Source organism: Peromyscus eremicus, chromosome 1 (genome assembly GCF_949786415.1).
Source record: "Peromyscus eremicus chromosome 1, PerEre_H2_v1, whole genome shotgun sequence".
NCBI lineage: Eukaryota > Metazoa > Chordata > Mammalia > Rodentia > Cricetidae > Peromyscus > Peromyscus eremicus.
The window spans coordinates 193,456,971-193,470,707 of NC_081416.1; the positions used below are offsets into that span (position 1 = coordinate 193,456,971).

At 40.7% G+C, this 13,737-nt stretch overlaps 1 protein-coding gene across 1 annotated transcript in view; it reads right to left on the minus strand.

The window, feature by feature from the left end:
* LOC131894744 (zinc finger protein 431-like) overlaps positions 1-2,804 on the minus strand; it is a 28,006-nt gene extending 25,202 nt beyond the window's left edge. The window contains exon 1 of the mRNA XM_059245057.1: positions 2,696-2,804. Within this exon, the coding sequence (XP_059101040.1) occupies positions 2,696-2,698 (3 nt within the window). The 5' untranslated portion in view covers positions 2,699-2,804. The remainder of the gene's footprint in view (positions 1-2,695) is intronic.
* Between the last annotated feature and the right edge of the window lie 10,933 nt (positions 2,805-13,737).

Consider the following 13,737-nt stretch of genomic DNA (forward strand, 5'->3'; position numbering starts at 1 on the left):
CTCAATTGTGTGAATGGCACAAGGGATATGACCAAAAGCCCTCAGTCTCCGCAGACTCTGTTATACAGCTTTCATTGGCTGAACCACTTTCAAGTCCAAGTCTACAAGAAGCAGTAAACCTAGCTCTTCTGATCTAACACTAACTTTTTACAATTGATAAAAGTATATGACTTATAACCTCAGCACTCTCAGCCTGGCAGGAGAGCTGCCATGAATCAGTGGCCTCCCTGAGCTAGATAATAAAACAACAAAACAATTCCATTCAGGATTGTAAGGGCAGGCCTGAGACTTTTAAGTCCTTTGTAGCAAGAAAAATCACATTTGAGGTACCGTTTTTTGTTCCAACTTTCTTCTGTGTTGCTGTGATTAAATCATCTTACCAAAAGGTAATGAACAGATTTCTTTGATTGATACCCTAGGTCACAGTCCAACCTTGTGGGAGCATAGGATAAAATCTCAGGCTAATAAATGAAGACAGAACATGAGGAAACATTGCTACCTAGCTTTCTCTCTTGCTTTGCCACTGTCTTTCTTGTGCTAAACTAGTTCTCTTGTCCAGTCCAGGCCCACTTGGTTAGAGATATTGACAACTCAGCGGAAGAGTTTCAAACATCAATCATAATCAACACAATCTCTCTCAGAGACAGTAATCAGATATTCTGATCTAGGCACAACCTAAATTGATGTTCCCTCAGATGATTCTAGGCTGTGTCATGTTGACAATTCATGCTAATTAGGAAAAAAGAGACAATAATATATGAGAAGGTTTTCAAGATCTAAAGCCAATATATGAATTATATTCAGTACTTAAGCAGCAAAACCACAGATATGTGACCCTTGAATACAGTTCCTCGTGATGTGCTGACCCCCCAACTATAAAACTATTTTCACTGCTAGTTCATAACTATATTTTTGATACTGTTAGAAATTACAGTATAATTAACTGTCTGTGCTTTTTGATGTCTTAGGCCAGTCCTGCGATAGGGTCATTTCATCTCCCAAAGGGAGCCATGATCTTGAGTGTTGAGAATCACTGCTCTAAACTGATATAAACAAATAGATAAAAAAATAAAGAGCATTAAGAAAAAAATGGAATGAAATTCTGAAAATGGGACACATTTATAAATAGAAAAAATTCAGTACTGTATTTAAAGAAAATAAATTTTTAAAATGATACCAATAATTGATGTTTTATAATGATAAAAATAATTGGAAGGGCAATTAGGTATACTGATGATGAAAGGGAGGAGGTAATACCCTGGTAGAGAGAATACCATTAATAAGAGACTCTATGAATTTGTTCCAGGTAAAGTGTTAGCCACTGAGTGTTGTAAGCTAACACATGCAATTACAGCCAAAGGCCTGAGTCTCAAACATCTGAGTGAACTGTGTCAGCCAGGATTGCACATGTCTACATAGGAGAGTTCCCTAATTGGAAACTGAATACTGGGTAGTTCAAGCTATCTTCCCAAAACTGTATGCCCACCAATTCAGTCTGTCTTCATTCACATGGAAGGAAATAGTACATGCAGCAAAATTACAGAAAAAATCACTCAGCTGCCCCATCTGTCTTCTTTGTAATGGAGAGCCCTGCAGCTAGCTCACTGCCTTCAACTTCAATCTGTGACCAAGCTATTGTCTAGTCTGCTTCTCCCTGCAGTGTACAGAGTACACTGTTCCTCTTCTTCTGGTCTGAAGGGAGACCCATACACAAATCCTTTCCCTGTTCTGAAATGGACAGTCCACTATGTGACTCAATCTGGCAACTTTAGAACTCTGTGGTGCTGTAGATGTAAAATACAAGATTTAGCGTGATTAGTCAGGATGACAACATCAGCAATGTCCTGTGGGGCTACAGACAGGGTTCAAGTCCACATCAATCAGCATGGAAGACCTCGACTCAAAAAGCCTGGAGAGGCCCCTGTTCTAGAATTAATATACCTTTATGGCACACTAGTACTTAATGTTGGTTGTGACCATGCAATGTTCACTTTAGCAGCATTTAGAGTCTGTTTTTTTAATGAGTGGATGGGCCTTTCTGCTGGTTGGAAATCAGGGTTGTCTCCTTTGTTATGGGAATGTAACTGGTTAATCCTGGGGAACAAACAATTACACCTTATCATACTAATTTCTAACCGGAATGGTTAGCATACAACTTATCTTTGTGGTATTTGCGATGCAACCATCCTTTACCTAAATTCTACTTTGGATTAATGCCTCCTAAGAACTAGTAAGAATTTGTACCATCAAGTGTCACTTTACACAGGGGATACTGTTTACAAGCTCCACAAAATTAACTCCAGATGGATCTGAACCTTAAATGTGAAGAGTTCACATTGCACTACTTTTGGAAGACAGGAGAGGGACTGGGGCTCTCTGAGTTTAGCAAATCTGTGTTTTATAGCAACAGCATAAGCACTAAGGCTGTCCCCATTTCACAGTGATGTCAACAACAAGGTTATTTCAAAGCACAGTCCCACTCCCAATGCTCTGCACAGATGCAGACTGCAGAGTGAACTTACACAGAGGCTGCCAGCCAGCTCAGGAATTGCAAAGACCCTGCAGGACAGGCAAGAACCTGCCGAACTCTCTGTCCAGCCGCTGACTCCCACCCAGCCAGAGGAGGACCCACCACACTGCTTCCTATGACTCAACTGGCTGCTCTTCCCTTTTTGGGAATAGGCCCCTCACTCACCATATCGTAGTTTTCCAGCTGGCCTATGCTCTCTGCTTAGCTCCCTGCAGCAGCACTCGCAGCAAAGGACACAAAACCACTGGTGCCAGCTTCTCTTCAAAGCCAAGCCTGAAGCTGGTGACCGGAAGGACCCTGCACAAATTCTGACTGGCAGGTCGCCTGGAGGGCCTGATTGGCTAGTGAGGCCTGAGTGACAAGAGCACCTCCCATAGGGTTACACTGTGCTTAAAGATACAGCACAATAATTCCTGGTCCTGCCTTCCACCCTAGACCCAGACCTTTTCTGAACCAGCAGAGAGATGCATTTCAATGGCACCTGCTCCTGGCTCTAATGCTCTCTTCCTGCCCTCCATAGGCCCTTCCCCTTCATTCTCCTGGACACAATGTGGCCAGCTAGCTTGTACACACCACAATACTATGTGGAGTGATTCCCTGTCACACAGGTGGATGGATACCCAGAATATTAACAACTAAAGAGAGATTTTAAGCACACAAAAGGAGATGTTTGTTAGGTGGTTTCACGCTGAGGTTAGGTGAATTGAATGTACTTTTAACCTACTAATCCCAGGGACTTCAGACAATGAGGAAAGAAAAGCAGGAACTAGATCACAAACAAGATAATAGGTCTTTCTCCCCTCAGAAAGCTGGATGATGGCTCCATTGCTTAAGGAGTTTTTATTAGTGAAGTTCAGAGCAAACTGTTGGCAAATTGAATAATAATAAGGAGTAGTCTTCATGGAAAATTGAAAACTTGGGGAATAATGGAGTTAGGAAGAATGCATTTATGAGTACCAATTCAGCCAGCACATCTTCCTCAGTGGGCAAGTGAAAAAAAAACACACTTGCATTATTCAAGCTTCTCTACTTGGACAGGACTGGTGGAATGAATCTCTCCACGTATGTACAAAGTTAATTTAATAGACTGTCTTACAAGCTGTAGTCCAGGTAGTCCAACAATGGTTGCCTACCAATGGAAATTTGAAGGGTCCAGTAGTTGATCAGTTCATGAGGCTAGATATTTCAGTTGCTCTTCAGTATACACCAAAATACCAAGGAAGTAGATTCTAATGATGGTAAAGGAACGAACTTGGTCACCAGTGCTAGGGCAAGAATGGAGAGAGAGAGAGAGAGAGAGAGAGAGAGAGAGAGAGAGAGAGAGAGAGAGAGAGAGAAACACTTCCTCCTTCAATATACTTTACATATGTAAGCTGGAAAAGGAGCTGCAATCTAAATTAAATGTAGATCTTAAACTTTCTTTGATTTTTTTTTCTACTGAGTTCATTCCTCATGAACTGAACTACTACTGGACTCCTCAAATTTCCATTGGTAGGCAGACATTGTTGGACTACTGTGAAGGCCTAGACTTAACTTTACAGGCTCAGGAATATGTGATGATAACACACAGAGCAGTATCCTCCTGCAGACATCCTGTCTGCTGTTTAAAGGAAAGATTAACAGGATCCAGATAATCCTGCAGACAACCTGTCTGCTGTTTATATAAAAAAGGAAAGCTTAACAGGAACCTGTCTGTGGTTTATGGCCCTTGGAGATACCTAGATAATCCTCCTGAGCAGTCCAGATAATCCTGTTCAGAGGGTTGTGGTTCCCCCCAAAAGTCTAGACAAATAGTTTCAAAAAATCACCTTGCCCCTTCTACCCTATCCCAAGCTGCCAATTCCGGGCTTGTGGTTTTTTACTATAAAAACCCTGTACACCTGGGCTCTAGACTGTCACTATATTTCCTTCCATCTGCCATGCAGCGGTGAAGGTAGAACCTGAATAAAAGAACCTTTATGTGCTTGCATCGGAAACCGGCTCCTTGATGGTGTCTGGGGGTTTCTTGAAAAAAGGACAACACTACCTGGACCACAGCTTGTAACACATTCTGTTAAATCAACTTTGTATATACATGGAGAGATTCATTCTACCAGCCTTGTTCATGTAGAGAAGCTTGAATAATAAAGTTGTGTTTTGTTTTGGGTTTTGTTTTTGTTTGTTTCTTTTCACTTTTGTTTTTGTTATACTTGCTCACTGAGGAAGATGTGCTGGCTGAATTGGTACTCATAAATGCATTCTTCCTAACTCCATTATTCCCCAAGTTTTCAATTTTCCATGAAGACTACTCCTTATTATTATTCAATTTGCCAACAGTTTGCTCTGAACTTCACTAATAAAAACTCCTTAAGCAATGGAGCCATCATCCAGCTTTCTGAGGGGAGAAAGACCTATTATCTTGTTTGTGATCTAGTTCCTGCTTTTCTTTCCTCATTGTCTGAAGTCCCTGGGATTAGTAGGTTAAAAGTACATTCAATTCACCTAACCTCAGCGTGAAACCACCTAACAAACATCTCCTTTTGTGTGCTTAAAATCTCTCTTTAGTTGTTAATATTCTGGGTATCCATCCACCTGTGTGACAGGGAATCACTCCACATAGTATTGTGGTGTGTACAAGCTAGCTGGCCACATTGTGTCCAGGAGAATGAAGGGGAAGGGCCTATGGAGGGCAGGAAGAGAGCATTAGAGCCAGGAGCAGGTGCCATTGAAATGCATCTCTCTGCTGGTTCAGAAAAGGTCTGGGTCTAGGGTGGAAGGCAGGACCAGGAATTATTGTGCTGTATCTTTAAGCACAGTGTAACCCTATGGGAGGTGCTCTTGTCACTCAGGCCTCACTAGCCAATCAGGCCCTCCAGGCGACCTGCCAGTCAGAATTTGTGCAGGGTCCTTCCGGTCACCAGCTTCAGGCTTGGCTTTGAAGAGAAGCTGGCACCAGTGGTTTTGTGTCCTTTGCTGCGAGTGCTGCTGCAGGGAGCTAAGCAGAGAGCATGGGCAAACTGGAAAACTACGATATGGTGAGCTAGGGGCCTATCCCCAATCTGGGAGAAGCAGCCAGTTTAGTCATGGGAGCCAGTGTGGTGTGTTCTCTCCTGACTGTGTGGAAGCCAGTGGCCAGATGCAGAGTTCGGCATGTTTTTGACTGCTCCTGCATGGTCCATTGTGGTCCTGCTGGTCCAGCATGATCCATCGTAGTTCTGTGTGGTCTTTGCCATTCCAGGGCCAGTTGGCAGCCTCTGTACTTCACACCACAGGTTGCAGCTGTACAAAGCATTGGGAATGGGACTGTGCTTTGAAATAACCTTGTTGGTGACATCACTGTGAGATGCCGCTGCCCTTAGTGCTTATGTTGCTGCTATGGAACCAAGATTTGCCAAATTCAGAGAGCCGTGGTCCCATAATTTCCATATCTTCCAGAAGTACTGCAGTTTGAACTTTTCACATTTAGTTTTAGGATCTATCTGCAATTAATTTTGTGTAGCTTGTAGTCAGCCTCTCCTGTGTGAAATAGCACTCTACTGCTAAACTGTGATGTAGAAAAGTAGAATTGATGGTATAGAAATGATGGTACAAGGTCTTACCAGTTGTTAGGAGACGTTAATTCACAAAATACAATATAGATAAGGGAGGGCTGCATCACAAGTAACCCAAGTTAAGTAATATACTAACCTTACTGGCTAGAAATTAGCATAAGGTGTAATTGTTTGTTCCCCAGGATTATCCAGTTACATTCCCATAACTAGGAGACAATCCTGATTTAAAACCAGCAGAAAGGCCCATCCATGATTAAAAAAACAGACTCTAAATGCTGCTCAAGGGATCATTACAGGGTCCCAACCAACATTAAGTCCTGGTGTGCCATAAAGGTATATTAATTCTAGAACAGCAGCCTCTCCAGGCTTTTTGAAAAGCAGTTTTGAGTAGAGGTCTTCCATGCTGATTGATGTGGACTTGAACCCTGTCTGTAGCCCCACAGGACATTGCTGATGTTGTCATCCTGACTAATCACGCTAAATCTTGTATTTTACATCTACAGCACCACAGAGTTCTAAAGTTGCCAGATTGAGTTACATAGTGGACTGTCCATTTCAGAACAGGGAAAGGATTTGTGTATGGGGCATGGCTTCTCCCTTCAGACCAGAAGAAGAGGAACAGTGTACTCTGTACACTGCAGGGAGAAGCAGACTAGACAATAGCTTGGTCAGAGATTGAAGTTGAAGGCAGTGAGCTAGCTGCAGGGCTCTCCATTACAAAGAAGATGGGGCAGGTGAGTGACTTTCTCTGTAATTTTGCTGCATGTACTATTTCTTTCCATGTGAATGAAGACAGACTGAATTGGTGGGCATACAGTTTTGGGAAGATAGCTTGAACTACCCAGTATTCAGTTTCCAATTAGGGAACTCTCCTATGTAGACATGTGCAATCCTGGCTGACACAGTTCACTCAGATGTTTGAGACTCAGGCCTTTGGCTGTAATTGCATGTGTTAGCTTACAACACTCAGTGGTAACACTTTACATGGAACAAAGTCATAGAGTCTCTTATTAATGGTATTCTCTCTACCAGGGTATTACCTCCTCCCTTTCATCATCAGTATACCTAATTGCCCTTCCAATTATTTTTATCATTATAAAACATCAATTATTGGTATAATTTAAAAATATATTTTCCTTAAATGCATTACTGTAATTTTTTTCTATTTATGAATGTTTTCCATTTTCAGAATTTCATTCCATTTTTTGCATCATTTTCAAAATTCTTTGTCTTTAAATGTATTATTGCAATTTTTTTCTATTTATCAATGTTTCCCAGTTTCAGAATTTCATTCCATTTTTTCATTAATGCTCTTTATTTTTTTAATCTATTTGTTTATATCAGTTTAGAGCAGTGGTCCTCAACATTGGGGATCTTGGCTCCCTTTGGGTGATCAAATGACCCTTCTCACAGGACTGGCCAAAGACTTTCAGAAAGTACAGACAGATATCTATACTTTAATTCCTAGCAGTAGAAAAAATATAGTTATGAACTAGGAGTGAAAATCATTTTATATTTGGGGTTTACCACATTATGAGGAAGTATATTAAAGGGTAACAGCATTAGGTAGGTTGAGAACCACAGGTTTAAATGAGTGTCTCTTGTAGCTCTGGCTTGCCTTACACTATGTAATTGAGAATTGCTTTGAACACCTACTCTTGCCTCTGCTGCCCAGTGGTGGAAAGACAGTCCTGAACTCCTTCCCAGCTGGGCCTTGACTGGTTGGTGGGAAGTCAATAATAGAGCAGTAAATGAGCATTTTTCAACTTCTCTAGATTTTATTGTGAATTTACAAATGAAATGGGGCCTGTGTAAGAATTGAGTTCACTGGCCAACTGTAAAGCAGGTGTAGTCACAACAGAGAAAGGGATGGGCAAGAAAGAGCATGAAAGCTTTTCTTCTATGACTGTAGTTGACATTAGCAATGAGTAGTTAGTTAATCCATTTTAGATGATCAATAAATATTTTGACCAGATATTTCTTGAGTTCATAGACCAGGCTATCTAGACTCTGGATAAAAAACTGAATTTTCAGCCGGGCGGTGGTGGCGCACGCCTTTAATCCCAGCACTCGGGAGGCAGAGCCAGGCGGATCTCTGTGAGTTCGAGGCCAGCCTGGGCTACCAAGTGAGTCCCAGGAAAGGCGCAAAGCTACACAGAGAAACCCTGTCTCGAAAAACCAAAAAAAAAAAAAAAAACAAAAAAAAAACAAAAAAAAAACTGAATTTTCTTTTTTCTTTCTTTCTTTCTTTCTTTCTTTCTTTCTTTCTTTCTTTCTTTCTTTCTTTCTTAAGATTTATTTATTTATTATGTATACAGTGTTCTGTCTGCACACCAGAAAAAAACAGCAGATCTCATTATAGATGGTTGTGAGCCACCATGTGGTTGCTGGGAATTGAACTCAGGACCTCTGAAAGAGCAGCCAGTATTCTTAACTCTGAGCCATCTCTCCAGCCCCCAGAACTAAATTTTCATAAAACTAAATTACTATAGTTATTCCAGTTCAACCTATGTAGTAGAACTGGATAAAATGATGTGTCCCTGCCTAATATGAATGTGTTTTCCAGGTTTAAGATGTATACTCAAAGAGAAATGATGTGAGTAGTACTTAGTTTGCTCTAATACATACCCCTAGTCTCTGGAGCACATGGCCATAAAGCCTGTTTCAACTTTTTACCAGAATTATTTGGAATTATAATTATATTATTTCCACTGTCTTATTTCCTGCTTCCAACCCCTCCCATAGACCCTTGTGTTTTAATCCATGGCCTCTTTTTGTTTAACAACAGATACTGGTTGAATGTGACCTGTGTTTGTTTTGTTGCAGGACCTCCCAGCTATGAAATACAGGGTGGGTTACATTGGACATTGAGTGTGTAATGGAATGTGCACACATAGGACCCTGTGCCTTGGAAGAGGAACAGAAAGGGTTCTGGGAGGTTAAAAGGTTTTCCTAAACTATAAATTTTTCAGATTAGGGTCCTGTGCAACCAGCCATAGTGTGGAAGGACCAACCTGGGAGAGTTTTTGCTGAGTCATTAGCTCTCTGTTCACCCAGTAGTGGAACTGCTAGTGTCCTGAAGCCCAGCTGGGTGGTCCTAGCTAATGAGGGACTCTGAGAAGGCTTAGCAATCAGGAGTCCCAAATAGGAGGTAGTTTACAGGTTCTTTCCAGAATTCTTTTCTTATTCTGCTGTAGGGAGCTGTAAGGAAGACCACAAGTTTGCGGGCCACTGTCCCTAGACCAGGAGAAGCCGGTTGGCTGAGCTGTCAGAGCTGCTTGGTCTGGGATGGACCATGAGCCAGATTGAGGTTCTCTTTGTCCCTGTGGTGACCTGTGTAGTGTCCCTTGGCCTCTGAGCTTTGTTGAATATGGATTCCCTGGGGAGAGGAAGGCTTTGCCATCTGGCCATGGGAGACCATGAGCTTGTAATATCATTGCCTCCTGCTATGTAATTGAGTCTTGCCTCATGCTATGTAATTGAGAATTGCTTTGAACACCTAATCCTGCCTCTGCTGCCCAGTGCTGGGTAGACAGTCCCACAACATCTTCCATCTTTGCCTTGACTGATCAGTGAGAAAGAAAACTAAACCAGTTAATGAGTGACCTCCAATCTCTGTGGCTTTTAGTGAGGACTTATAAATGAAGAAGGACCTGTGCAAGAATTGAGTGCACAGACCAACTTTGAAGCTAGTAGAGTCACAGTGCAGAAAAGGAGAGGCAAGATGGTGGTTGAGAGCTTTCCTACTTCAACATTACTTGAGATTAGCAATGTGGAATTAGGAAATCAATTTTAGATGCTCCGTAAATGTCCTGATTGGCCATTTCTTGGACTCCACAGACAAGGGCAATCAAGAATCTGGATAAAAGACTGACTTTATCATGAAACCAAATTGCTATAGTTATAGTAGTTCAATCAAGATAAATCTGGGTCAAATGTGGCTCTGCTTAACAGGACTGTTGTTTTTCTGGTTTTAGATGTAGTTCCTTAAATAGAAGGCTTGAGAAATCTTTTATGTGCTCTAATACAAATCGCTAGACTCTGTAGCACCTGGCCATAAAGCCTGTTTAAAATTTTCAAAATATTTTTTGAGATTATAACTACATCATATCCATGTTCTCTTTCCTTTTTCCCCACTATGATCCCTCATCTTTTTCTAATTCATGGCCTGTAACAATAGCCACACAGTAACAAGATTTACTGTGTGAATGTGACCTGTGTTTGGCTGCAGGACTTGCAGCTAAGAGGTAATGGGTTGGCTGAATGTCACATTCAGTGTGTAAAGGAATGTGCACACAAAGAACACTTGGCTTTGGATGAGGAACAGGATGCACTCTAGCAGAGTTGAAGAATGTCTATTAAAATACATTCTTTGTTTTCTAGGGTCCTATCTTTTGAGTTGAAGGGCAGATTTGGAAGGACTGTGTTGTCAGAGTCATTTGATCTCTGATCAACCAGCAGGGTACCTGCTGATATTCTAAGGGCCAGATGGGTGGCTGTAGCCTTTGATGACTCTGGGAAGGCTTAGCAATGAGGGGTACTAGTGGCAGGTAGCTGGTAGATTCTTTCTAGACTTCTCCTTTGTGTCTGTTGTAATGAGTTGCAAAGAAGAAGACAAGCTATACCATGGTGAGTGTAGGGTGTTCAGAGAAGGTCTGCTGAGCTGACATTTCTGCTGGGGTTTGGATGGACCATGAGACAGACTGTGGTTCTGTTCACCCATGTAGTGACCTGGGCAGTCATCCTTGTCCTCTGAGCCTACCTGTGTATGGATTTCCTGGATAGGGAGAGACTCTGCAGTCCTGGCTGTTTGGATATGATGCTTGTAATATCACTGTCCGTTGTGCACACATAGGGATGTTTTTGGTATGCAGTGGGAAGACAGATTGGAAAACTGAAAATCTGGTTTCTAGAACTTCTGATTATTACATTGCACTTTCAGGATTGTCCTATAAATGTTTCAAATAGTTTAGAAACTGGTAGGAAGATGGTGATGTGGATTGTCATTCTCCAATACATGATTATAATGCTTCTAACTTTCTGCCGCCATCAGCTGCAATGGTGTGTTTCAGTGTCATTTACTTCCAAGGGACAAAAGGAGTTTCCCTTCTGTAGAGGTTTCTTAGGTATGCATCTTGTTGAGCATGTAGATAGGGCAGAATCCACATCTTTTACCATAATCCATGTGACAGGGAGCCTATTTTAAAGTATTCTACTATGTCGTTTTGGGATTGGGCATCAGTGAGGCTTTGTTTACCTGAAACCAAAAGAAGGCATAAGGGCTACAGAGCCACAGCAGGGCATCACCTCCATTTGCAGAGAGAGCTCTAGAGCATGGGGCCCCCAGTATGTAGAAGAAATATCAGTAGCTGGAGGGTCAGAAACAACAGTTTAAGGGTCATTTTTGTGTTAATTTCATGAAAGGTATGAACTCTGTGTTTGTATAATTTCTATACACATAGAATCATAGGTAGCTGGGTAACATTGGTCAAGATCACACTTTTCCTGACTAAGTTTCCTTTCGTCTTTGGATTAATAGTTGACTATATTTTCCTTTCTTTGTTTTTGGCTTTTTCTCTCTATCTCCAGTATTCTTTCACAAATATTGTTCACATTTTTGATTGTTGTATCTTTATGGTAAGTATAGAAGTCATATTATATCATTCTGTGTATTGTTTTTCATAATCCCATTGATCATTCTGAGTGTTTCCACTGTGAATGTAGCTTTGTAATCAGCATTCCTCTTATAAATTGTTGGGCACTGTTGTTGGATTGTATTCACTTTATGCTGCAAATTTACCATACACAACATTTTAATTTTGATGTTGCCTGTTTCCAAGGATTATTTATTTGCTTCTTTATTTGTTTAGGTTTTGTTGTTCTTGTTGTTGTCAGTTTGTGATAGACTTTTGGTTTATTGGATAAAACATTTTAGCAGGTACCTCAGCACATAGTCTTTTTGGAGATGACCTGAGTTCAGATACCACACTCAAGTTGAGATGCTCATAACTGTTTACTATTCCATATTCTGTATACATGTGGAAAACATGGTCTCTCATGTACAAACATATGCAAAAAATAGCAATAAACTTGTTTTCAAAAGTGCTTGTGACTTATAAAGCAATTGGAGCAAATCAAGTTGTTTTAGGTGTATACAGATTTATTATCAATCTGTTGTCTTGCATTTTGTTTTAAAGTTTTTATTTCCTCACTCTGATGCGGACTTACAGTCAATCATCAATCATAGGAAACAAAATGTTATCTAAGAGATCCTAGCTGACATCCTTTTCTTTATCAGGAGAGAATGAGATGCTTTTAGTGGTCATAATTATTTTCTACAATGTTAAAAACCTCAGAAGGCTTCAAGCGAATCTCTCCAATTTTGGTGGAACACCCTCCTCACACAACCCATTTTCTATTATTGGCAAAGGAGAGAACTGTGTACAGGATGAGTTTTGGCCAGTGATTTCTTGTAGTTCGATTTTGATTAGAATCTAGTCATTTTCATTTAAGGGTCTATGGTATATTTTTATAAGTATGTCCTTTTGTCTCATTGTTTTCAGTGGTGCCATCTATGTTGTTAGTTTTATTTTCATCTGTTTATATTGTTTCTCTGGAAAATGATTGACCTTCAATAATTTTGTATTCAGAAAATTTCTTGTTATGATTTCCTTGACTTTTGTTGGTTTGGCAAGTATCTGTGGAGAGACAGTTTTAGTTTTCTCTTCTTGATCTTAGAGGCTTGCCTCATCCCATTTCCTGGCATATCTGTTTTCCAGTTTTTGCTATTTTCATGTTTGAGTTTTTGCTGCTTAAGTAACTGGATATAATTCATATATTGGCTTTAGACCTTGATATCCTTCTCATATATTATTGTCTCTTTTTCCTAATTAGTATGAGCTGTCAACATGACATAGCCTAGAGTCATCTGAGGGGATATCAATTTAGGATGTGCCTTGATAGGAATATCTGATTGCTGTGTCTGGGAGAAATCTTGTTGATTATGATTGATGTTTGAAATCTCTTTCACTGAGTTGGCAATATCTTTAACCAAGTGGGCCTGGGCTAAATAAGAGAGCTAGTTTAGCACAAGACAGTGACAAAGCAAGAGAGAAGGCTAAGAAGCAATGTTTCCTCACGTTCTGCCTTTGTTTATTAGCTTGAGTTTTTATCCTAAGCTCCCATAAGGATAGACTGTGACCTAGGGGGGATCAATTAAAGAAATGTGTTCATTACCTGAGTTGCTTTTGGTAAGGTAATTTAATCACAGCTTTCGGGGACTATGGGGGTTCAGCCCCTCAGTAGTCCCCTCCCAGGGTCTAGGAAGAATCTACAAACCAGCTGATAATTAATCTTTGATGAGAAGATGTAGATGTAACCAACCATCTTATTAAATAAGAAACACAGAACCAATGCAAAGAAGAAAGCCAAGAGGTCAGAGCTAAGATCTAAAACCTTACTCTTCCTCCTGTGGTGGTCCTACCTCTCTGAAAGAGAGCTACTTCCTGTGTTAAAGTCTTTATATAGACTTTCTGTTCTGCCTTCTCATTGATTGTAAACCCAACCACATGATTGCCTCATCACGGCCTGTCTGCATAGGCCTCCAGGTCTTCTATGGTTGGTATTGAGATTAAAGGTGTATGTATCCAATGCTGGCTGTATCCCTGAACACACAGA